Raw genomic sequence first — 25,170 nt, forward strand, 5'->3', positions numbered from 1 at the left:
TAAGCTTGAAACAGCCCACTAATATAAACTAGAATTACCGCCTCGCGGTTCTATGCCTCCGCCAACCAGTCAAGTTGCAGTTTACATCTACGTCGTTCACTTCATCACTTTATCCTGTTAGACATTTGTGTGAAATTGTCATAATTAGTGTATGAATACTTGAGTTATGGCCAAAAATGTGTTTTGTGAGGTCACAATGACCTTGATCTGTGAACACCAAAATCTAAACAATTCATCCTTGAGTCCAAGTGGACGTTTGTACCAAATTTGAAGAGGCGTTTCTGAGATATCGTGTTCACAAGAATGGATCAGATGTATGTACGGACAACCTGAAAACATAACGCCTCCGCGCCAGCGACAGCCGTGGCATCTTCACGAGAGACATATAAAATACATCTAACGTATACAGCATGTAGTCAAGTAATTGATTTTGTGAAAGCTGAATCTGACCTCTAAAACCCTCACAAGAGCCGTCCACAGCTTTAATGGAACACGTCAACAGGACAGACCACCTCCACTGAGTGTTGAGCGATATCCATCATCCAGTAATTTGACAAGACCACAGACAGGCCAGCTGGTGTTCGGTACAAACCGTCGCCTCATCCGTGGTGTCGATGTTGACATTGACAAAAAAAGTTGAAACGCACCTAACTTAAGATAGTACAATCCTCAATCCGCAGTCTGGATTTGGAACCTCAGACTACACAAGTCTACCATCCCCCAAAACAATCCAACCAAAATAACAGCTTTCTATTAGATTACCATGCCAACAGACATGATGTTCCCACACCAAACTAAGCTGCTGACTCATGAGGTTGGCACAGAGTGGACACCACAACGGGGTTGATGCAGACCAGGCTGCCACAGTAGCACAAAACACAGTGAGCGGCTGGTAGCACCTTTTACTTTTGTTCAGCTGCAACCAGATGGGACAAAAAGCTTCCTTAGAGCACAAGCACACTACCAGAGCTGAACTTAACTAAGCTCAGCTCAGCTCAACATTTCTTCCTCTCTTGTTCAGACATGCTTTCATTTGGAGTTTATTTGTCCACCTGGTGAATGAGAGCCCAATAGCCACTCCCCTTTTAGCTCCGTTTTTGGTCTCCTCCAACTCCTGAGAGAAATATCTGTCTCTTTAGCTGCCAAATGCTCCACCATGTTCACATGCTAGTTGCTAACTTTGTCTGTCTGCTGTTTGGTGCTTAGCAGGTAAGTGTACGGTGGGCTTATCAGAGCTTTTTCGTTATGAACACTATTATGAGAGCGGTGAGAGTGACCCAAAACATTAAAGTTGCAGGCTGGAAAAGCAAAACAATGAGCTGAAAGACACTATAAAGATCTGCAGAGGTGGTGATTATTATTGTGGGTTCATCACAACAAGCATTCCTTTTCAAAATACACATTCACAGTCATTTGATTCATTGTTATTAGCAAAATATTGGTTATAGATGCTTTTATTTAAATTGAACCTATTCCTTAATTTAGATATAATATTAATTAATAAAGCACAATGTTTCAGGGTAAACCTATAACATCACAAAAGGACAAACCAAAATAGCAAAATAAAGCTAACAGTCACTGAACAAATCAGGGTTGTGGGTGATATTTCTGAGGTCTGGAACGAGGCTAAATAAAGTGCTTAATTTCAAGCATGTAAAGAAAAACACATTAGCTACATTAGCACCATGGTGAAACTAACGCTGACAGCTGTGTGACTGATTCAGAGAGGCCAGTGTGTTTAATGGAGCTGAACACTTGAGCCCCATAGTTCTTCTAAGTTGCGGGCCTTTAAAAGCCACCGTCTACTTGTGTACTTGGCTCACTGACAGTGGCAATCAAGGACAGAGGAATGTCTAATTTGTGTCTAATTTGTAGACTTCAAAAATATTTGGGCCTGCGGTAGCTGGCACCAACAATATTTAAAATGAATGAAGACAGACCCAGTCCTTCCAGAGCGCTGAGTGCGTGGTTGGCACGCTAAATTGCTTACAATGGCATCCAATTAATGAGCCACATCTAATTTGGCTCCTTTGACACATTTGAAATATCTCGGCTGTGGGTCCGAGGGGAAGCAATGAAAACACAAACACACATGCATCCGGATATGGTGGCGGATGGAAAGAAGAACACTGAATAAATGTAACTTGTGCCCTCCGTCCACCTCCGAGGTGTTGCCTTATTAAAACCTGCCCTACCTCCTTGTGAAGTTGGCACGTTGACTGTGACGATCTTGCTGTTGGCGGGCAGCGGCAGCTTCGTGGTCACTACCTTTCCGCCCACCGAGGTTCCCGTAATCTGGAAGGTGTGCCCACCGGACGTGGCCACCGTGGTCTCCGTGCCTTAATAAAGCAAACAAACAAACACTGTAAATCCAATAATATCACTACTTCTAATAAATGTCGATAACCAACACGGCGATGCTGGCGATCAACACACGTTAATTAGAAAAACAACACATTTTAAGGAAGCTTTACACTTTGTTGGGCAAACATGTCAACATTGTCTAGTTTGTTACAGCCAATGGACTAAGGGGCCGTGTCCACCGAAACTTTTTTTCCCAGCTGAAAACGCCAGGCGCTCTTCTGAAAATGCTCTGCTGGGAGCGTTGCACTTTAAAGGCGATCAATGTGATCTTCCGCTTCCATTGGGCCCATAGAGCAGGTGCAGTAGCGTTTTCTTTAACTTTGCCTCCCAGCCTCGGTCCAGCCTCGGTCTGGGTCTCATTCACACGAACAGAGGATGGGGAATTACTCTAGATTTGGCTATACAAACAGACGTCTCTTTCCCAATGTATTCTATGGGAAAAAGTATTTTTGGGCCCAATGGCACCAAATGACGGACACAGAAGTTGTAGTACCGCTGTTTGGCCACTACGAGAATTTTCTTCAACGCCCGGCGCTCTTCCTGTTGCTTGCTCTGGATGAAGAGAAGGCTGGAGCAAGTGGGGAAAGAGGACGGACGCACCGGTCATGTGGGTTCATGAGATTTGGTAAGCGAGGAAACATCTCGGCGAGTAGGATCGTTTGGTTCAGATTCAGATCAACTTGCTCCAGACATGAGGACGTCAAAAAGTCCACAGTAAAAACAATAGAATAAAACCATAACCTATTCATAATAATAATAAACACATTTGATCATGTCTTTGTTGGTAGGCCATTTGTCCCACCCCCCCTCCACTTTGATTGGACAGCTGGGTAAAAAGGGACAGTGACAAGCGTAGCATTTTACCCACGCTGTCTGAAAAAAAAAAAGCCAAACGTTCAGCGCTCGGCAAAGAAAGGACGCTCAGCGCCTCGTCACGCTGCTGCCATTTTTACCGTAGCGTAAATACTCAGAATTCCCATTGCAAAGCATTAAAAAAAACGCTTTGTAGGACACAGCCCCTAACACACCTTTAAACTAGCACAGCTGCAGTGAGTCACACGCATTTGACAACACAAAAGAAGATGTGCGCACATAATAGTACAGTATCTGGTAAAACAATCAGGGTGAATGGTGTCTCTCTTGTGAACACTCGTGTTATGATTTGTTTCGACATGCTCTGCCCCTTAATTTAGGTAAGAACAAAGAGTACACTGTACTTCTCTGCTGCTCCACCAAACTACAGCACAGCAAACTGGCTGTTAGTTACACTCCTCTGCAACGTACCTTGTGTGCTTTGACCCTGCTTGACCCAGGTGGCGAACGACTGCTGGAAGTTTTTGTTCTGCTGGAATGTGACGGGGGTGCCCATCTTGGTGGACAGCACCACCTTGGTGGTGGTGGTGCCCTGGCCCGACAGCGTGCCGACGATGACTTTGGGTGTGGCGACGGGTGTTGCGGGAGTCCCGGCTGCGGTAGCTGTGACTGAGCCTGGTTTCTGCTCCAGACGTTTCTGAGATGGTAAATCAGACAGTACATTAACATGACAGAAGTATTCAAATCAGTTGAGTAGAAATGAGCTATTACAGTGGTATAGAGAGGGATGTTTGTGGGTTAGCTGCCTGGTCGAATGATACCATCAGTAGAAATGAATGGATCGTCTATCCAGTTTTCACTCATTGCTCGAAAAAGAGTAATTGTGTGTAAATCCCAGTAAACAGAGTCCTCTTTAGAAGTGTCTACTGCGACGTGCGCTTTTTCCTCGCACAAAATTAGGATGTCAATCTCAGTTGAAAATTTTTTTTTTTAAAAGGCTTACTTATATAATTTCTTTAAAGATTGATGTGCCTCATTTAAAGGACAGACTACTGAGCTGAACCACACTCACCTTGGCCTGCTCTGCTGCCTGAGCTTTCTCTTTCTCCACCCTGTAAACGAAAAAAAAGAACCTCAAGCTTACAACACAGCTGACATCTGTGAAAAACAAAGAAAGTTGCACTATGGTAATTTAAAATACTCTACAATCTTTCCATACATTTTATAAGTTAGATGTGATTATGTTGATGAAAGGTACATATCATGGATTAAAAACATTTTGAGCATCTGCCTCAGGTGATTTACCTTTAGCAGAGCAAGGAGACAGTAAAATCACCATCCCAAATAATATCTGACTCCAGTTTGTTCTTAAGTCGTTCTGACAGATTGCACAACTGACGCTACATGGCAGGTGTAGGCATAACATTAGGGCTGCACAATTAATCGAATATTAATCGCGATCACGATTTTGGCATCCCACAATTAAATGAACATGATCGACTGCGATATTGCCGTTTGAAATGCTCCGCTCATAGAAAACTCTGCTGCATAAATAAAAACGCTTCCTAAACTAACAGCTAGAGATGAAACGTCAGTCAGCAGACGACCGAAGCCGGACGGTTTTCAGCAGTCGCTCTAGCGTTTGAAAGGAGACGTTTTCACAGCAATATAAAATAGATATGAGAGAGGGCTTTATGACCTATTTAACTTCCTAACACTATCTCTAAGCAGATTATGATATATAATTAGACCTACTAATGCCAATATTTTGATTGAATAAAACCAAGGCTAAAATAAAAATACAATTATTTATTTCCTAATCATTTGAATTGTGTATTTTCATGCAAATAACCGCTATAAATGTCAAAAATAAAGAAAAAGGATAACATTTAGAGTTTTTTGACGGTTAGAATGTACCCCAACGTGGAAGTGAAAACGGCGCTCTGTTTATTTAAATGTGAAATTAAAATAAAATATTTTATGTTATTTTATTATATTAAATATATATATATATTTAAATTATTGAATAACCGTGATAAATAATCATGATCTCAACATTGATCAAAATAACCGGGATTAGCATTTCGGCCATAATCGTGCAGCCCGTAGCATAACATGCTTGACCCTTGTGACTCTCTGACCTTTCTGAGAAGGCTCGGATCTCCCAGAGGTCCAGCTCCTCCTCAGCCACCCAGGACTCGATCACCACCGGGCCCGTCTGCTTGGCGGGCTCAGGCTTCTTGGGGCGCAAGGCACTGGAGCGCAGCCCCTTCCTCTGAGGGGTGTGGGTTTCTGGGATGGTGGATCAATAACAGATCAGTGCTATTGTGTCTGATTTTTAAACACTGCGATACAAAAAAGGAGCAACACTATTGATGGATAGAAATAGACACAAGTTCATCCTCAGTTACTTTTACTCTTTCTTCAGCGTCAGGAATAAAAAGTTGATCTAACCTTTCGGAGTCTCCGGCACTCCGAGCGGGCAGATGATTTTGCGGATGCAGTACTCCGAGCGAATGCCGTAGGGTCCCACGTCACGGCGCTTGATGATCTCGGTGGTGGTGATTTCCGTATCTGACGTCTCTGTAGCAATGAGTGGGGATAGGGCTGGGTTGGTATGGTGATGAAGAGGAGGAGAGCCCGAGAAGATGGAGGAAAAGCACTCCAACATAAACACAGTGACACCCACACGAGACTGACGGCTGTGTCTTTTTCAGACAAGCATTTTTGGTATGTTTCTCTGAGCCAACATCGAGATAAGGAGGATACTATTGCGTTATTGAATCACAGAAATGCCACAGTTTTTTGTGGAAACACAAGCTGCATATATCCACCGCAATATAGGTAGGAATATGGGTATCAATAAAGCAGGAACAAATACAGGAAATTAGATAACGGTGCATAAATATCCCAAAGTAAATCCCTTCTATATCTCATATATCAAACAACACAATTCATTCCCTCAGAACTCAAATTTGAGCAGTTCTTCCCCATCCTCCCAGGGTGACAACATCTTTATTTAGGGGGGGGTTCTACCTGTCCGCGTGGTGCCGACAGCGGCCGATGGTTTGACGGCCATGTCGTCCCATCTCAGGGCGGCCCACAGGAGCCTCAGCATCAGACTCACACCAGCCAAAGACTTCACCGTCTGCAGGCGATACCTACAACACAACCCTCAAGCTTTAGTCATATAAATATAGCTGCATGTAAACATTTGTCCAAGTATTGTGTGTCGTTCACAACTTTGCACCTGTAGGTAACATAACAAACAGCTCCTGGAAAATGGAAATGTCTGTTGGGTACGTTTTGCTGGAATAACTGGAATACAAACACTACTGACAGAAAGAATAGTTGTTCTACAGCTACGAGCTGAGGTTTTTTTTGGGCGTTCCCCACTGCCCTGGTGTCATGCAGTTCATTAACACAGGGCAACTGACCGCCAGTGACTCCCTCAGTGTTACAGAAGACACATTGCAGCACGACCATGGGACAGGAAGAGGCAGAGTAAAAACAGACTGAGGTTTTCGGTGATGCTGCTCTCCCCTCATGACCGTTTCCATGAAAGGCCGACCGGCTGCCATATTTAATAAATCATGTTATACGTTAATTTGGTTGTGGGATAGATGCTATCTCTGCCTCCAAAAGCACATAAAACAACAGTTTTAACTCACAACGTTCAAAGTGGAAGCTTGTGCATATTTCATTTGGTCATTTTTAATTTAACAGTTTTTGGGTGTGACAGACCGTTCTAAGTGTAGAAATGTTCCTTCCGTGAATCATTATACTGCTGTTCCGACGATGAACTTGGCGCTCATTTAAAACATCTTTAACATCTACAAAAACATCATCACATGGTTGTGTGTGTGTGTGTGTGTGTGTGTGTGTGTGTGTGTGTGTGTGTGTGTGTGTGTGTATGGGGTTTGGTTGATATTCCCTTTCCCATGTGTAACCACAGGCGGGAAATATCTCGGGGTTGCAGGGCTGGGTCAGTGCACAAAGTTAACATCCTGACACTTGTTCGCCGGATGATTCATGACTGCTTCGGAACTGAGGGTCCGGTTAAAATAACCTGTGTGACACCAGGCTCGAAGCCACAACATCTCGCAGCGCCAAAGCCACGGACAGCAGACAGGGAGGGAGAAACAATGAACAACAAAGCAACAGGACACTTTGACAAAACCAGGAGAGGGTTTAAAGGTGGATGCTGATCAGCCTCTGTTGTCTTATGTTAACATCACAAATGTACATTTTAAACTATAGCTGTTGAAGAAGTACGTGGTTGTAAAAACATTTCAAACTAGAGACCATCTTCCAGCGCCCTTGCTCAGACAACCACCATCTTCGAACAACATAATAACCTTTCAGCATATTGTAATTCAAGTGTTCTGAGAGATAACTAGACTTCTGCACCTCCTCATGGCTCTGTTTTCAGGCTTTAGAAAATCTAGCCCGTGACGGGAGACTTTGACCAATCACAGGTCAGTCATTGAGAGAGCGTTCCTATTAGCTGTGCTTCGGTAATGTGACCGGAACTTGGCGTTCCTTCACCAGATTTCACAAACTTTCTAATTTTACAGCTAAACCGTGCACTACAAGATGATTCTGAAAACATTTTGAGGGGAAAAATAGGCATTAACGTAACATAATATTGATTCATATTTGATCAGTGCCGCCTAGTTTGTCGGAGTTCGCGAGTGATTGACAGCCGGCTCTCATAGACGGCAGCTGGACAGCAGACCTCAGATCAGTTCTTACTGCTTGTTTTCCTCCGGTCTGTAAAATCTTGCAGATGCTGTAAGGAGCACCGGAGGACACAGAGGCACATGATTTTTTTCAGGTTACCTGTCTCATGCACTACTGTCACGATATAGCGACTGTTTTATAAATATAACTTTTTTTAAATTATGTTTGCTCCAATCTCGCTTAATTTCAGCTTTAATACCCAGTTGGGCAGAACTGAAAGTGAAAATATTCGGTAAATGTGGATAATCCTGCTCATATACTACTGAGTACCACAGCCATATGTTTTGATTCCCCATTTGACAGGTTACAGACTTTACATCCACTGCGACACTGAACACACAAATCCTTGACGAATATGTGGCAGAAAAAAAAACCTCTTCAAGACCGGATACACTTTCTCTGGCTGAGTGCTCTGCTACAAAACATAACTCAACTTTTAAGAAATCCAAGAAAAACACAGGGGGTGTCCTCTGATTAAGTTTTATCTTGAAATATTTTACTCTGAAGTGGCCATTTATAAAATAATACTGTTCTAGTCTAGCCATAATTTTTAATTAAAACTAAATTTGGGAGTGCTTCCCTCGCAGGGTTTTAATGCATTTTTTTGGGGGGGGGAGTCAGTACATACAAATCATGTCTGACTGACTAAAAATTATAGATTCTGTTTGTGATTTGTGCTTTCCGTTTTTTGGAATTTCCCTCTTCATTTGCAATAAAGCTATCTGTGTCTAAGTGTGTCAATGTTAGGACCATCGTCGTTGCATGTCCTCTGTATTTGCATTAGTTTCCTCTTCCTTTGTGACATGCGTGTTAGCTATCAGTTACACTACAGCCACCGCCGCTGAACAAGACGCTGGCCCCAAAACTTGAGTCGCTCCCCGACTGCCACAGAATGCTTCCCACTGATCACTGTAACAGCGAAGATGGGTCAAATGCAAAGGATGAATTGTGCTACTTAACCAGCGACTTTGTCGGTTGATAATTATGTGTAAAGTGAGCTCAGGGGCAGAAAGAAAGAAAACTTCCAATAGAAAAATAAACAGTGAGAGCGAGCTTACCTCCAGGTGATGCCAAACGTGGGCCTGGGTGAAGGGTACGGCCAGATATCCAGCGCCGGTTTGGCGTTGTAGCTAAATATGGACACCTCACGGAATCCACCTCGCCTCGCCAGCACCTTCAAGTCGTCATGCGGCAGAACAAAAATACTCCTGCGGCTGCTCTTGGTGACAAACTTGCGGTAAGAAGGAAGGGCGGTGTCCGAGCGCGTCTTCTTGGTGCGGGAGAACTTGAGGAGGCGGACGCGGCCGTTTGTCAACGATGAGTCCTCTAGGCTCACGGCGACAGATGACACTGAGGTTTTACCACTGGTGTCCGTCGTTGACTTACTGACAGAGGCCGAGAGCGCCGTCTTCTGTTCTCGTGTCACTATTTCACTCTGGCTGTCCTCTGACTGACCGTCGTGCCCGGGGGAACAGATTTTGGTCACAGTTGTTTTGGTCATGGTAGTAAGGGTGGACACCGCGCTGTTTTCTGTTGCTCGAGGCGTCGTCACCACTCCGGGTGGGTTCGACGGCGCCTTGGCTATCCTCGTCTCCGTGGAAACTACCGTTGTGGTGGTCGTGGAGGTTGTGGTTACCTGGGTGACGATGCTCTTGAGCGGTTCCGTCGTCCCGCTGTTACTGTTGTCCTCTGCAAAGCCGTCGCTCAGACTGGACTCTTCCGCTGAAGGTATAGGAGACGGCGCCATCCTGATGATCTTGACCGCAGAACTGGGTTTGGTCTGCACGGACTGAAACGGCGACGTGCTGCTGTGCTGCAGCGTGTTAGCTCCAAGTGCATCTATGTTGTTCTCCAGTCTCGTTATCTTCGGTGGAGGTTTGTAGTCCTGGTCTGATATCACTACCTTGCTCTCTACCTCCACCTTAGAGGCCAGGCTTTGTTCCTTGCCCCCGACCTCCGTACAATCATTGACAGGCGCCACATCTCCGTTCACTAAAGGCTTTTGCTGCGTGCCGTCCTTCAACGAGACAACCAGCCCTTGTTCTTCTACCTTACCAATGCTGTTCACCTTGGTCTGTGGACTGTTGGTCAGCACGCCATTATTTGAGCTCATTACAGAGTTACTCAGCGTGCTTTCACTCCCCGAGCCATCGTTACCATTTACCTGAGGGAGAGGAGAAACTGGCTCGGGAGTGCTGTCGCTTTCAGTTCTACCTTTTATACTTTCTTGGTTCTCCTTCGGCCCCATGCCGTTTTCCTCCGTACCCGAATGCGCCGAGCTTAAAGTTTCTGGGTTTTGCTGAATACCTTTAGAAGGAGATGTGTTTTGACTGCTTATTTGGTCAAGAACACCTGTAGATGTCCTTAGAGAGTCCAATTTCAAGTTGGGTACCTCAGACCCTGTATTTTCAATATGCGCAGCCTTGGTAACATCTGATGGTACACTGGCTGTTTGTCGCTCTAAAGAGCTGTGAATTCCCCCTGCTGTTGTTTCAGGTACATCAGGCAGCGTGACGCCCTCTTGCCCTGAACTGTCTGTATTAGTTTCTTTTGGCCCCATAGTCCTTTCCACTAAGTCTGCCTCCAATACCTGGGGTACGGAGGTGGTTTGGTTTTGTGTACCTGTACTGCAACTGTCTTTGGGCGTGGAGTCCGGAGCAGGAGAGGGAAGAGGAGGAGTCTCATCTGCAGTTTTTGAGAGTTCAGCCGCCCGACTCTCCCCTTCAACCTCTCCTCCTCCAACTTTTCCTGGCCCTGGAGTTTGTGTTGTGGAAGATGTCTCCTCCACTTTCACAGCTTTGCCCAGTGCAAGCTGTGTCTGAGCGAGAGCGTGGGGCTTGAGCGGTATCCGCGGCCGGACTGGAGTGCCCAGAGCGGGGTTTGAAGTTAATGAACCTAGTGTAGGAGCCTGAGGGTTGGTGGCGGACACCTGCTGCCTCTGCTTCTCTTCAATAACGTGCTGCTTCACTCGTCGCTCCAGCAGGATGTCCAGCTTGGAGGACTTGACCCTCTTCTTGTAGGCGATGCGGGTGAGGAAGCCCTTGCTGACGTCCACTACATCGTAGTTAAAGGGTTGCGTAGGGCTCTCCGTAGGCTCCTCCTTCATGGAGGCCTTTTCCTCCTGAATACTGGACCCTGGAGAGACAATAATTCAGACTTTAATCTGCAGTAATATAAAAATGGGACACTTCATCACATTCTCCTTAAGGCACTGACAAACCGAGTTGATGGTTGGCCGTCGGACAGTTTGGGGCAATCGGAGAGCGTCTGTCGGCCTAGTTTTGACGGTGTGTCCCGCACCGACGGCTCTAGTCTGCCCGTGTCTGAGGTTTTTCGGCCGATTCGGCATGTTGAATCGGTGGCGGAGCCCGCCTGTGAGAGAAATCGCCTCTGATTGGCTGTTCAGCTTTTAAGGAACCAGTGCACGAGAAGAGAAACGGAAGTGAGGAAAGCAAGCCAACGAGTAAAGTCAAGACGGCAACACAGGAGGCTCTTCTAATTTTTCATCTTCATCTTTTTCACAGCGACATGGCCATGTGGAATGAAGCTAAGTGGTGAGTGAGAGTGGTGTGAAAATGGACGTATCATAACAACGGCTTGTTTATCCGCCGTCCTCGGTTTTCCTTTTTGTATGACGGATACGGACTACCGCCGCCTGCCGGTAGGGAGAGTTATTTCATCTCACGCAGGCGTAGAATGTACGTGGTAGTTGGCTGTCGGCTGTAGTCTTTGCGGTGCGTTCGAGTGTAACTTTTTGGCTGAGACAAAATGTGACATGAGGTGACTCAACGGTCGGCCTCCGTCGACGCTAGTTCTTTGATGTTAAGTTGATGCGTCTGAGCCTTTACAATCTGTCAATCAAATTGAAAAAGCGTGTGAAGGATACACAATAATAAAGTAATTATAAAAGTTGTTTAAGTTTAAAAATTAAGCACAATGTTATGAGACACCAATTCGCACTCTGTCATACTTTGCTCTTCATCCGATCGCGAGTCAGTGGGGTCCACCTCCATCTTCACAGGCGATTCATCCGCTGACAATTTCTCAGACTTTTCCTTTTCATCCTCCACTTCTTTCTTTTCCTCTTCCATCCTCTCATTAGACTTCGAATCGTCAACAGACATCGGATGATCTGCCGCGGGCTTGGAGAGAATGGAGGAGTCTTTATCTTTTTCCTCGCAGCTTAAGACGGCAGCTCCCTGAGCTTCTGGTGCAGCGATGCTGGGACGTCGACTCAAGTCCAAAAGCGTGCATTTCTTGCCAAGTTTAGCATCTTTGGAAAAAAACAATGACAGTGAGAGTTTATTTTTCAAATTCAGAGATACCAATAATTTTTATTAATCAGGCTGTTTTGGAACACAACCCATCAGTTATTAACAAAAATAAACAAAACTTCTGCAACATAAATGTGTTTTTGACACTGCAGTTACTAATTAGTAGCAGTCAAAGGTAAAAGGATAAACAAGAACATAAACTATCAGTATGAATAAACAAGAATCTAAACTATTTGTGAGGTCTTTGATTAGCTCAACTCACTGACATCCACAGGCACATCAAAAGAGAGGCCTAATTCACAGAGTGTCAACCAAACACAGCACACAATGACATCGTTGAGATTACTGAACGAGAGACTGATTCCCTCTCAGAGTCAAAGAGACTTTAAATTATAGGAAACCACATTTCAGGCCCCAGAGTCTCCCGTTCCAGACCTTCCAGTTCTTTGCGGTAGTTGGCGTTGGTGTTGCCGGGAAGCCTGGGGACAAACCGCTGCACGTAAGTCTTACTGATCCAACTCCAGCCCCCGTAGCCCGTAACGCGATACTCCTCTCCTTTCTGCTTCCACACCTTCAAATGAGACACGAAAGCAGAAGAGGAATGAGGAAAAGAGGGATGCAGAAACAACAAAAAAATGAATTTGGAGAGACAGAAAACAGAGAGATTAAACGTTTAGAGGTTATTCACACACTGATCACTAATTGCTGAGGGAAATGACTCATAGCAGAGCTCAACAAGCTGCATCAAAGAGCCCTTGATATACACACACACACCAGTGTTTCCCACAGCAATGCCTCACTTTTCCAGGCAGCAAAGTCTCAATCTAGAGTAGCCTAGATTTAAATAGTTTTGACATTATTGTCAGTATAGTTTCACGAAGAACTAGAATAGTCAGGATGGCGGTGTCTTATCAAATCAACCCTCTTGTCTCTCATTCAGTGGTGCATCTAAAAAGTCATGTCATGTCCTGTACACTGCTCATTTACATAAGGAGTGGATTTTTTTGTATTGTGCATAAACCTAAGGTTGTGATGACAAGAAAAAATGTCAGGCATGCAGTCAGCAGTCACATGACAGGGCAGGGTAGACCTCTGCATAAGTACAAATGCTCAGTGATGGTGGTCCAATCTCAATCTGATATGCATACTATGCAAGAGGGCGTTCCTTGTGTGCACGAATGACAATGTAACTTTTGACGTATTCAATTCACCTTTCGCCAGGTATTAAATAATCAATTGAAAAGCAAATATTTGTGAGTACGTATGCGACCTACCTGGTGTTTGATCGGAAAGGTGTACTTGACCCAGGTGGCCTGTTGCATTGTCTCCTCATCCTCCAGCTTCTTCTCCCTCTTCTTCACTTTCTCCTTCTCCTCACGCTCAATAGATGTCATGCGGTTCAACCTGAAAAACGTTTTATTTTATTACTATTTTTTTTTATTGCCATAAAGTACAGCCTGCTGCTCATAATTGTAAATTGATTCTACTTCTACAAAGACTGGTAACGTAGAAGAAAATACCCTCTATTGTGAAGTCTGTAATTCTGTGTTCATGGTGTGCTGCACAGACAACATTGTGATTTGTTGCTTGCAAAAAAACCTGCTGTATGAGGTCATCGGTCACTTCACGACAACCACGCATATGTTTTCAACCCTTCAGCCATTTGGAAAAGCTTGTGAATAATTATTTGTCTTATTAGTAAGTGCAAGTGAACAACTGGAAAGCTTCTTGTGTAAAGTAAAAGTATGATTAAAGCCCTGACTAAAGATAAGACGTTGCTCTTGGAACAGAAATTAAACACGAAACACACACACTTGTCCTACAAGTTGCTGAAAATGCTCTCTCTCTTACTTTGCTCACAGTTCAGTCACACACACACACATACACACATTCTGATCCCAACCTTGTGAAATCTTGGACAATCGCCTCTTTAAAAAGAGGCGTTGTGGTGTTGAAGCAGTAGCAGAGGCAGAGGTGGGTGGCACTGGTAGTGGACTTGCAGTCTAAATATTATGCCTCACAGCTAGGGTGGGCCTTTTGATCTGATCGGCTACACTGACCACACACCCCCTGTGTTCATGCACTGAATGCTTGTTTGAGTTTTGATCTTTTTTTTTAAGTATTTGAATGTCATTTAAACTGAATTTGTAAATGGATCCTATAACTATTATTTTGTTTACGTGTGTTTGAGAAATGATATCGCTGGGTAAAAGCACAGATTTATGAACATGTGTAGTATATGTACAGTACACACACACACACACACACACACACACAAACACAGTATATATACACTATGTGTGTACCTGGTATGGCCCAGTGAGTCCTTCCAGACAGGCAGCATAGCCACAGGTTTGATGGCACACTCCAGGATGGCCAGAGCCAGCGCAAACTCTCTGGCTTTACTGCACATCTGAACTGCTTTGATCCAGTTGGTCCTAAAAAACAAGCAAAGAAACATTATGCATGTTTAAACTTCTCTCTTTACTCTAGCGCTTTCACTTTTAGGCTGTATTTCGATTTACCTTTTGGAAGAAGTACCTCAATTCTGACTTTTCTTTATCCATATCTACACATAAAATGATTTAATCGGTGAAGGGCACCAATGCCTTCATGACTGACAACGAGGGCTGTCCAAGTAAACACGATAATAACGCAATAGTGAAAATTCGTCTTGCGATTTTTAATTAACCGCTTAAAAATCAGACGGCCGATCTTTCGGAGGTTGTAGCAGGCTCAGTTCTGATACTAAAAAACCTAACGAATCCATTGCTACCACCCACGTCATACTAGCTTGTCACTAAGGAGGCTAAATAATTAACGACAAACTTGCGCTAAATTTTGGCGAGGAAAACTTACTTCAAAAGATCAACTAATTGATTTCCAATAATAAATATATGCATACGTTTGCATAAAGCAGCATATTCGCCCACTCCTGTGTCGATAAGATGATTAAATACTTTAAGGTACATTTTGAACAGATATCAAATGTGTGATTAATCGCGATTAAATATTTTAAATCGATTGACACTAAAACAAATACCCACTGAACATTTTGTGTGATTATAAAACACATGGCGAGCTACACAAGTATCTGAACTATAATACATAATTTCCATATCACAGGGTCTGACTCTGTACCTGTGTGAGGCCCAGTTAGGGTGCATGAACGGTGCTGGAACGTTGTTCTCCAGCTGGATGATGGTGATTCTCAGCGTGGAGATGGTCAGAAGCTTAGAGCCATGAATAGACCCATTCCACTTGAACTCTCCTGCTGGTGTCATGCAGAACTTGTGGGAGAGATGCCGCCTCTTGTCGTGGTCCTGATGAAAAGACAAATAAAGTAGGTTTCAGTCAGGAAGTTTATGCATCTGAAACACCGGGGACATTTCACTGTCAACTTCATATCATCTTTGTTAATGCCCCGTTCAATCATCTGTTTATAATTTTGTTTATTCATAATCGCCAATCCATGTGACTTGGATGTCTTTATAATAATGGGAGAAACTCTTACAAACACGTTGAGAAATAAAGATCCACTGAGCCACCCTGCAGCTCTTATTTAATGTTGGAGTATTTCTGATCATTCAAACGGCAAAAACAACGAGTTGTCGTGCTACTTGCCTCTCGGTGCTGGTGCTTGTTGAGGGACACAGCATTGGAGCTGTACTGGTTGTGATAGACGCGGTATTTTCCCTCCTGGCCAAGCTTGAAGTATTGGCTGAGCGTCCCCTTCATCACCACCTCCTTGCCTCGCGTGCTGACGCGGGTGACATCACCTTGCGCATTTACTACTAGTACCTGTAGAGGTTGGGGGAAAAAAAGATATGAGTCATTCAGATTTATTATGGCAGCGAAGGTCATATTCCAATCTATAATATAACGTACAGCTGCTCAGAATAAAATAATCGTCCTCATTACAGACGCTGACGTTGCAGCCTTGAATTGAGCTATGGTTTTCTCAGAGTCCTACTACAGAATTATGTTTTACTAGTTGACAAGTTAATGAATTAAATAGTCCGAAGATTGTCAGGTAAACCACCAATTCTTCCCCTATGCCATTAACCTCATCTTCATACATACATCGGTCTCTGTGCAACTGTGTGTCAGACATCATACAGGCATTTTTCCATTTATTGTCTGAAAGAGGAAGCAATTATCATCAATAGGTCTTCTCACCTCTTTGCCCTCCTTGAAGCCCTTGTTGGCTTCGTGAACAGCAGCGGCCACCTGCTGGCTCTTCATCTGGCTGAGCTTGCTTTCCGGGTTCCTCAGCCGGGTCACCATGCGTGTGGCGGCAGACCTCTTAGAGACCGTCTCACCGTTGGCTGAGTCTTTACAGTCCCCTGGACACCCAATGTCAGGATCAGTCAGAGACAGAAAGAAACAAGTCGTACACAGTAGGATTTGAAAGGCCGTATGATGAGCAATGATCACCGAAAGCGACAGTGGTTACATAAATAATAGTCCCATGTAAAATGTGCTGCTTGTTAGTGTTGTCAAAAATATTAATACATATCAATACGGAATATTTGAAATGGTTTCAATAGTAATTTTCCGCAGTATTGATACACAGGTACCAGCAGCACTTTTTGCTCTCTCTTCTCACACACACACACACACACACACACACACACACACACACACACACACACACACACACACACACACACACACACACACACACACACACACACACACACACACAGCGCTATTTATCTTTTAATAAAAAATCTTAAATTTTAAGCCCTCAATGTGTCAGTTTTTCTGGAATGGTCATTTTTAAAGGGGTCCCTTGACCTCTGACCTCAAGATATGTGAATGAAAATGGGTTCTATGGGTACCCACGAGTCTCCCCTTTACAGACATGCCCACTTTATGATAATCACATGCAGTTTGGGTCATTGTTTTGTATTGTTAATTGATTTTCAATAATAAATATGTATATTTATATATATTATTTGTATATTTATATATATTATTTATATATTAATCAAATGACAGCCCTAGTTATATATAATCATTATCTAATCAAGAAGCCTAATTAAGATCAAGATCTTTTTCCAACAGTATAACAGAAATTATAAAATAAAACAAGACGTAATAATGAGGTATCGTTTTGTCAGACCTGTTTCATCGAGGCTGGCCAGTGATGACTGGGAGGACTTGTCAGCCAGGTCTGGAGGTTCAGGACCTCTGGGAGGGACCCCAGCTCCCATGCTGCTGTTACTGTTCTCCTCGCTGGTCTGGGAGGGCTGGTTCAGGTTGGGGAGGCCATCTCCACTGGCAGGGACAGAATCTGAGGATGGGTTTCCTGCTAAAAATGACAAAGAGGTTTGACCGTTATATAAACCAGACTGGCTTGTCTAGATTGTGTTGTTCTTGCTGTCATCGCCTGAGACATCATTCAGGGTTCATTTAGAGAGGTTAGAAAGAGCAAGACAAAACGTTGCATCAAAGCCGTCAACAATGACCAATGAATAGGAGGTTCTGTACCAAGTAGAAGCTCAGTCTTAATGAAGACAGAAACTTTTGAAATAGTTAAGGCTGTGGCTCCCTCTACTGATAACTCATATGTAATGCATGCACCAAATAACCAGTTCAAACGGAGGGATGGGTCACTTGAAAGCAATGGGCGACCAGTCCAGGCAAGGCAAGGCTCCAACAAGGCTTGAGCATACATGACTACCACAACAATGAATGGTGAAGCTCTGTAATCATTAAGGATGTGCAGACCATCACTGAACAGTTTTTTCAACAAAGGCACTACCTACACAAAAAGCTTTCTAATCAGAGGTTCTGATTACAAGCAAGCAGCAGCAGAAAAGCTTTTTCTGAGAATTATTGCGCCAGGCAGTGTAAACGCTGTCCCCAGTTGACTGAGGCCAGGTCCTGGTCATGCGGAGCGCAGTGACAACGCCACCTGATTGCAAATCAATCGATGCAATCAGCTTCTCAGCTCTTTAGACTAAAAGAGAGCACGAGGAATTAAGAGTTCAAGTTGCTGAAAGTGTTCCAAGAAAAAAAAATTGGGATAATTGAACACAAAAGCCAGCAGATGGAATGACAGCCACATGCAAAGAGGCAGGCTGAGAAATCAGTGAGGAGAAAAAAAGCCAAAGCACTGGCGGAACAAACAAGTCGCTGGTATGAGATTCATCACACAATCCCGTGAAGCTGCAGCATGTGGGAGTAAAGCAGATTCCCCCCAAAAAAGAGCTTAATGAGGTCAACTTCACCCTGAAGTGTCCTTGTATACCTTCGGTGTTGTTAGAGACCTCCATATGGGAACATCGCTCTGTCAGAGCCTTTACGGTGGAGGCCTGCGAGGCAGGGCTATAGCTCGCGGCGGTGGGGATGGTTTGTGTTGGGGTTGCAGAGGTTGCTGGAAGTATAGCTCCGTCTGAGATGCTACTGCCACTACTGCCTTCTTGGCCAGCGGGTGGAGCTTCAACAACTACGGATGAACAGCAGCAATATTGTGGATTTCATGTTACAATGCACACATGACTTGGGAGACAATGGAGAGAAGCAGCGATGGTTGGGGCTGACAAACACAGTCAAATCATACAAACATCCATCATCAATTGAAAGAAAGTCATCGAAATGTGGACATTGTGGGCAAAGCTACATTATAATACCTTTAAAAATGAACTATTTATATTAGCTTTTTAAGATGAAGCAATCATGCATTTATGAGACTACATACAGACATTTATATTCATTATGCTCTAAAAGCCAATTAGCTTACCAAAGACGTTACCGTTTTGTTCTGCTGCCCGTGCAATAAAGGTCTTATTATTCTGTATGAGCGCCTCGTTATTGCACTGGATAATCCATATCGAGCAAGACGCAGATATAAATTAAAATATGTGCCTTGTGAGTGCCAAACTTGTCGCTTGAATGTTGAAAAAGAGCACGGCATTTCTAATTGGTCTAAGAGCCATATAACAACGGGATCGACTCTTAAATCAATAACTAATTTCAGCATTGTGATGATGTCCTTTTAACCAAAGCTAAGAATAGAGCGGAGGTACTGAGACCCAGACAAACAGCTTTTCAGGTCAGATCGCACAACGTTTTTATGCTATTATCAGTACTACATATTTAATTGTGTTTTTCAGAATACTTTGTGAAATACAAACATCATAAATACCTCCATCATCCTTTTTCTCTTCCGTGGCCTCTTCTTTTGTTGCCTCCTTCTCCGTCAGATCTTTGACCTTGCCCTCCTGTTGCCCCTCGTCCCTCGGCTTGGCCTCTTCATCTTCCTTTTCCACATCCACATCCCTCTTCTCCCACTCCAGCCGCGCTTTCTGGGCCTCCTCAGCAGCCCGCCTCTTCACCTCCTCCAGCTCCTCCTCTTTCTTCGCCCGCAACCGCTCCAGGATCTCCTCTGATTGAAGAGAAGAAGATACACACAAGAGATGAGTTTTAAGACAAAAGAAATGAAAGAGCTGAGTCAAAAACAACACGACAGAGAGAAAAGCAGACAAAATAATCAAACGAAATGATTGTGAGTTGTTTATAAAAAAGCATAGTTTCAAAAGATATTGAGAACACAATTTATAAAACCTAAAGAAAAGAAAATCAATATACTGTATATTGTTATTATTCAACAGTGAAGAATAAATAAACATTAAAAGTCAGAATAGTGTTGAATTAATAAATAAATAATACATTTATATTTAGACCCAAAACTAGTTTAAACTTCACAAATTGTATCAGCGACAGACTGTTTACAGGATTTACATTACATGATTTGCATGCAAAAAAATATTTTTGAAATATTAGGGGTGTGACGATTTCAATTCTTAACCGGAAATCGATTGAAAATTGGCTTACGATCTCAATCATCGAAATCAAAAGCAGGATCAACCATTATTTGTTTTTTTCTGTATTGTTTTTAAACTATTGTAGTATAATTTTTGCAATTTTTTAAATCTATTTTTAGGAAAACTATCATAGTATAAAGAACACACCACCATATGCATATAATATGAGTAAATTTTTTACTTTTTATGCAATACGTGCATGAATCAGTTCATGTAACATCCAACATCATAGCACTACTTTGAGAGGGCTCATACACTGAGAGGGTGCATCTCTTTGCAAATTAAATATAGTATTGACGGAGTTAATCTTTGCATGTAATCTATTAATTAAAAATCATTAGTGTTTTTGAGATTTGATACAGTATCACAAAACATAACATCGCGATACTCGATATTTTCTTATACCCCTATTCCACAATATGGCACTTGTTTTTTGGCACACGTTTAAACGTTTTCTGGATTTTAATGAAATCTAATGGATTAGTTATGAAAACAGCTGCCAGATATAGTAACCAGAGCAGGCCAAAAGCAATGAGGGGATGCACTTCCAGGACATTAGGTGTTTTTTTCCAAGCACTTTTCTGTTGGTCACACCTGACTCCTGACCAATTAATCACCTGTGCATCTAGTGTATCTTCTTCAGTATCAAGTGTGCTACATGCACATCCTTACACTTTTGAAATGTTGCTAAGCTAGCTGGTACGGAACACAAGCAGCAAAAAAAACACAAAACACAGTGGAAGCACAGAGATGAAGCTGCTGCTGCTGCCAGTTTGAAAAAGTCTGACAAAAGCTGTATTCATTCTTTCAAGTGGCTTACAGTATTCATATGCCTGTATTATCTACTGCTTCCTGTGTAGATAAGGTTAAAGTGTGCTGTAAGCGAGAACCTTTAACGTATCTGTGCACAGCAGATGTTTGTGGCATAGAAGTGCTAGTTACCACTCAAGCTGTTGAATTAAAAGTTAACACCACATACAGCTGCATGATTTTAAGTGTAGCGCTAATGTTATGAACGTCTAATGCACAGCGGACTGAACGCTATAAACACGATGCGCTCACAAGTGCATCATTGCCACCGACACAACAGGCAATAAAAGCACACACATGGATTTTGAAGCCATCCTACTGACATAAAGGAATGGATGAGGGACCAAAGGGAAGCTTGAGTGCTGGACACTGGCCAAACTGAGACCAGAGTAAGGTTACATAATAGCTGGGTTGATTCCTATGGCGCAGCCATCTATGACTGGGTGGCATTCATGAGTATTGGGGTTGGGGGTGGGGGGTGGGGGGTGGGGGGGGGGAGGGGGTGGGGGGGGGGGGAAGCAGGCAGAGGAGACAGAAAGGGATGAAAAAAATACTTTGGGCTTAAAGAGATCCTTCTTCCACTGATCCTGTGATTAAACTCAGCGAAAGAAAGCATCTCTGAAAATTGGTTTATTTATTTTTTTAAACGGAGAAAGAATGAAGAACTCTTTACCATTAGCGGCAGTGAGGAAACACTTGTTGCTGCCACGGGCCTTGTTGGTTAGGTCCTCGGTGATGTCCATATGCGCGTGCGCCTCGTCCCTGATCTCCTCCAGCGCCGCATTCAGGTCGGCCTCCCAGTACTCCTTATCCAAACAATCTATGAGCTCAGCTAGCTGGACCTGGGAAGAACAGAGTCAGGGGAGAGTTCAATATGTGCAATACAAGATTGGCTAATTGCTAGGAGAGCCACACTGCCAAATAAACTGGGAATGTTTGGATGGATTTTATTAATTAAATGAAAGAGCAGGATTGTGACGCATAATTATAGTAAGTACGAAACTAAGACAAGAGTCTTTTAAAAGGTCCAGTGGGTAGGATTCGGTGGTATCTAGCAGTGAGTTGAGGGTATTGCAACCAACTGAAGCCTCTCCCGTGTGCAAAGCATGTTGGAGAGCTACGGTGGCCGACGTGAAAACATGAATGGCCCTCTCTGGAGCCATTTGGAGCACAGCCAGTGTGTAGAGTGTTTGTGTAGATGGGAAGTGAGTGATGAAGCAAGAGAGAGAAAGTGGCAGCGACGGGAGCGAGTAACCGACTCCGGCCCAAGGAGGAAAGGTTAACAATGTTTGTTTTGTCCATTCTGGGCTACTGTAGAAACATGGCAGTGCAATATGGCGAACTCCGCGAAGAGGACCCGCTCCCTAAGTAGATATAAACGGCTCTTTCTAAGGTAACAAAAACACAACGATTCTTATTTTCAGGTGATTATACACTAAAGAAAACATACTTATTAATTTGATATTCTATTTCTGCTAATAGATCCCCCTAATTGTTACACACTGGTCCTTAAAAACAAAATAATTCAATTTTATTATGTGGAGAGCATACACCCCCAGCGAGAGAAAATGATGAGTCGCGTTTACCTTGGTGCTGTAGTACCAGATGGCTTTGTCCTCCTGCTCACCATCCTCCTCACTGTAGGGGAGACACGAGAGAGGAAAAAATTAGGAGACACAACAGTGACTGGTAGGACAAACAGGAGAAAGGCGATGATAAAACTGGAAATATATGCTCTACATATGCTTGCTTTCCGTATGCTGTTGTGTGGCTTTATGAGTTTATTTTATCAGTAGACTTTTTTTTTTTACTTTCACACTGAATATAGTGGCTGCAGCAGTTTAGCTGATTTGTCTAAATCTAAACATTTACATCACAATGATGTCAATTTATGTGTATTGTCCCTGACACATAAACATATGAATGAGCTATACATTAATCAGAGGCGACCGTGCATTTGTCATGCTAGTAATTACTTTTTGAGGCGTTCCAGGTACTATACTGTCACTTTGCCTGGCAGATCCATACATTATAATATGTTAACTTTATGGTTAGTCTGCTAAAAGACTGATTATCATTAACATAATAATGTTTATCCCTATATTCATCTGTCTGTGGTGATACAATGCTGTTATACTCATGTCATAGACAATGAACTGCATATCAACTAGTACATAATAATATGAGCAGATGTGAACAGCTGAGCAAAACATCCAAGGGGTCACTGGAAAAACGCAGAACAACAAGTCCATTAAAGAATCTTGCACACTTCAAAACTGTATCAGACTTCAATTGTTCTTCAAAGTGTTCCTCGTCTCACTTTGCCAGACGTAGTCGTCAGTATGGAAAATGAGAGATTCTATGTAAAGGATAAAAGGATGCAAATATTAAATATATATGTATGTTGCAAGTGAAGCACATTTGTTAAAGAGCTACAGTGTACAAGTCCCAGGGCTGGCATAAATTCCACGTGTCTCTTGGCAGCAATTTCCCGATACCAATTGATCTAAGAGGTTTAGGGTGTTTTCTAAGAGCATTTCTACTTAGAATTGTAGATGGCTTAACCAAAACAGCACTTCAACGCCAGTGTGCACACATGCTTGGCTGTTTGGAGCATCTTAGAAATGTTGGCTGTCCATGGTGCTGAAGAGAATTATCAGTTGATTTTAACCTTTAAAAGGAGCAGTGTGTAGGATCTGGAGGTATCTAGCGGTCAGGTTGCAGATTGCAACCAACTGAAACCTCTCCTGTGTGCCAAGCGTGGAGAAGAACTACAGTGGCTGATGTGAAAATGCGAATGGCCCTCTCTAGAGACAGTTGTTGTCAAAGTAGAGTAGGTCATTGGGAGCAGAGCCAGTGTGTAGAGTGTGTGTGTGTGCAAGGGAAGTGAGTGGTGAAGCAAGAGAGAGAGCGGCGGCGACGGGAGCAAGTAACGTTATCGACTCTTTCTCAAGCAGAAAAAGATAAAAGTGTTTGGTTTGTCTGTTCTGGGCTTCTGTAGAAACATGGTGGTGCAACATGGCGGACTCCATGAAGAGGACCCGCTCCCTATATAGATATAAACAACTCGTTCTAAGGTAACGAAAACACAACAATACTTATTTTCAGGTGATTATACACTAAAGAAAACATACTTATATTTAATATTATATTCCATTTCTGCCAATAGATCCCCCATAAATGCTACACACTGGTCCTATATCTGTTTGTGCAAAGTGTTAGATATTGAAAGTAAGCTATATAAAGTACAAAGCACTTAGTTTTTATTGCAATTTGCTTTAGATATATGTACACAATATAAATATATAAAATTATTCATTCAAAATATATCATAAAAATACGATACTACTACGAGTAATTTGTGGTCATGATATGTAAATCGTGGCCTCAATTTAATTACATCGTTCCCACGTTTTGGTTAATTTTGCACGCATGTGATATTAATTGTATCTATACAGAGAGCCAACACAACAGACCAGCCTTTCTCCCTGAAGCATTGGGTGCAGTGTGTGCCTGCTTCAAGTATCAGTAAGTGGTCAAGATGTCTTGATAACTCATCAAGCTAAAGTAAAGCTTAATTAAAGGGTGACTCTTTTATACTACAACCAAGGACAAGTTCTTTAAGCAGGTGGCGGCTGGAATGAATGTCTTGTCCTTGTGCACTGCCAAAATTATTGAATTATTTAATACGCATCCAGGAATGAATCAAAACGTTGGAATGATTCAATTAAATTGAGGAAACAAATTATATCCTGTGCGCACAAATAAGTAAATCGCGGCTTCGTTATAGATTTCTTTTCTCTCTGCGGCCACTCCCGGTATGATACCATCATGTGGTTACAATAAAATTGCACTAATGATAAACAATAAATTTTAATTATTGCCTGGCCCTACTTTATACTATTCTAAATGATTAAAACACTGACAATTTAATAATCTCTGAAAAGATCTGCTCTCCCAGAGTTTCCCATGAAATGTGTGTACCTGTAGGGTACAGAGGGTGGAAAGCCTAAGCTTCTGCGAGGCCCCAACACAATAAGAAATATTAACGAGGACATTAAGACAGTTTAAGAGTTAGTTTATGTAGCAGCAGCAGCAGCAGCAGCTACAGCGTGGAATATTTGACAGCTTTTTGCTCAACGTGGTCCGTGCCGAGACACAGTGGAACCTGAGGCCACGTAACAGTAGTGTCTATTCAGCACTTCACTGGAGGCACATGTGCGCACACACACACACACACACACACACACACACACACACACACACACACACACACACACACACACACACACACACACACACACACACACACACACACACACACACACACA

At 43.0% G+C, this 25,170-nt stretch overlaps 1 protein-coding gene across 10 annotated transcripts in view; it reads right to left on the minus strand.

The window, feature by feature from the left end:
• Positions 1-25,170, minus strand: part of LOC141764929 (nucleosome-remodeling factor subunit BPTF-like) — a 51,728-nt gene that overhangs the window by 18,062 nt on the left and 8,496 nt on the right. For 4 of the 10 annotated variants that reach the window (XM_074630627.1, XM_074630622.1, XM_074630626.1 and 1 more), the window contains exons 3-21: positions 22,426-22,477; positions 21,513-21,681; positions 19,351-19,590; positions 18,454-18,651; positions 17,323-17,511; positions 16,374-16,540; positions 15,819-15,995; positions 15,336-15,517; positions 14,501-14,632; positions 13,469-13,598; positions 12,630-12,765; positions 11,891-12,193; positions 8,979-11,055; positions 6,214-6,338; positions 5,632-5,784; positions 5,319-5,469; positions 4,250-4,289; positions 3,649-3,874; positions 2,196-2,339 (exon numbers count right to left, since the gene is read on the minus strand). In XM_074630627.1, the coding sequence (XP_074486728.1) occupies positions 2,196-2,339; positions 3,649-3,874; positions 4,250-4,289; positions 5,319-5,469; positions 5,632-5,784; positions 6,214-6,338; positions 8,979-11,055; positions 11,891-12,193; positions 12,630-12,765; positions 13,469-13,598; positions 14,501-14,632; positions 15,336-15,517; positions 15,819-15,995; positions 16,374-16,540; positions 17,323-17,511; positions 18,454-18,651; positions 19,351-19,590; positions 21,513-21,681; positions 22,426-22,477 (4,991 nt within the window). The remainder of the gene's footprint in view (positions 1-2,195; positions 2,340-3,648; positions 3,875-4,249; positions 4,290-5,318; positions 5,470-5,631; positions 5,785-6,213; positions 6,339-8,978; positions 11,056-11,890; positions 12,194-12,629; positions 12,766-13,468; positions 13,599-14,500; positions 14,633-15,335; positions 15,518-15,818; positions 15,996-16,373; positions 16,541-17,322; positions 17,512-18,453; positions 18,652-19,350; positions 19,591-21,512; positions 21,682-22,425; positions 22,478-25,170) is intronic. The other 6 variants (XM_074630625.1, XM_074630623.1, XM_074630628.1 and 3 more) reach the window with 4 other exon arrangements.

This window comes from Sebastes fasciatus, chromosome 3 (genome assembly GCF_043250625.1).
Source record: "Sebastes fasciatus isolate fSebFas1 chromosome 3, fSebFas1.pri, whole genome shotgun sequence".
NCBI lineage: Eukaryota > Metazoa > Chordata > Actinopteri > Perciformes > Sebastidae > Sebastes > Sebastes fasciatus.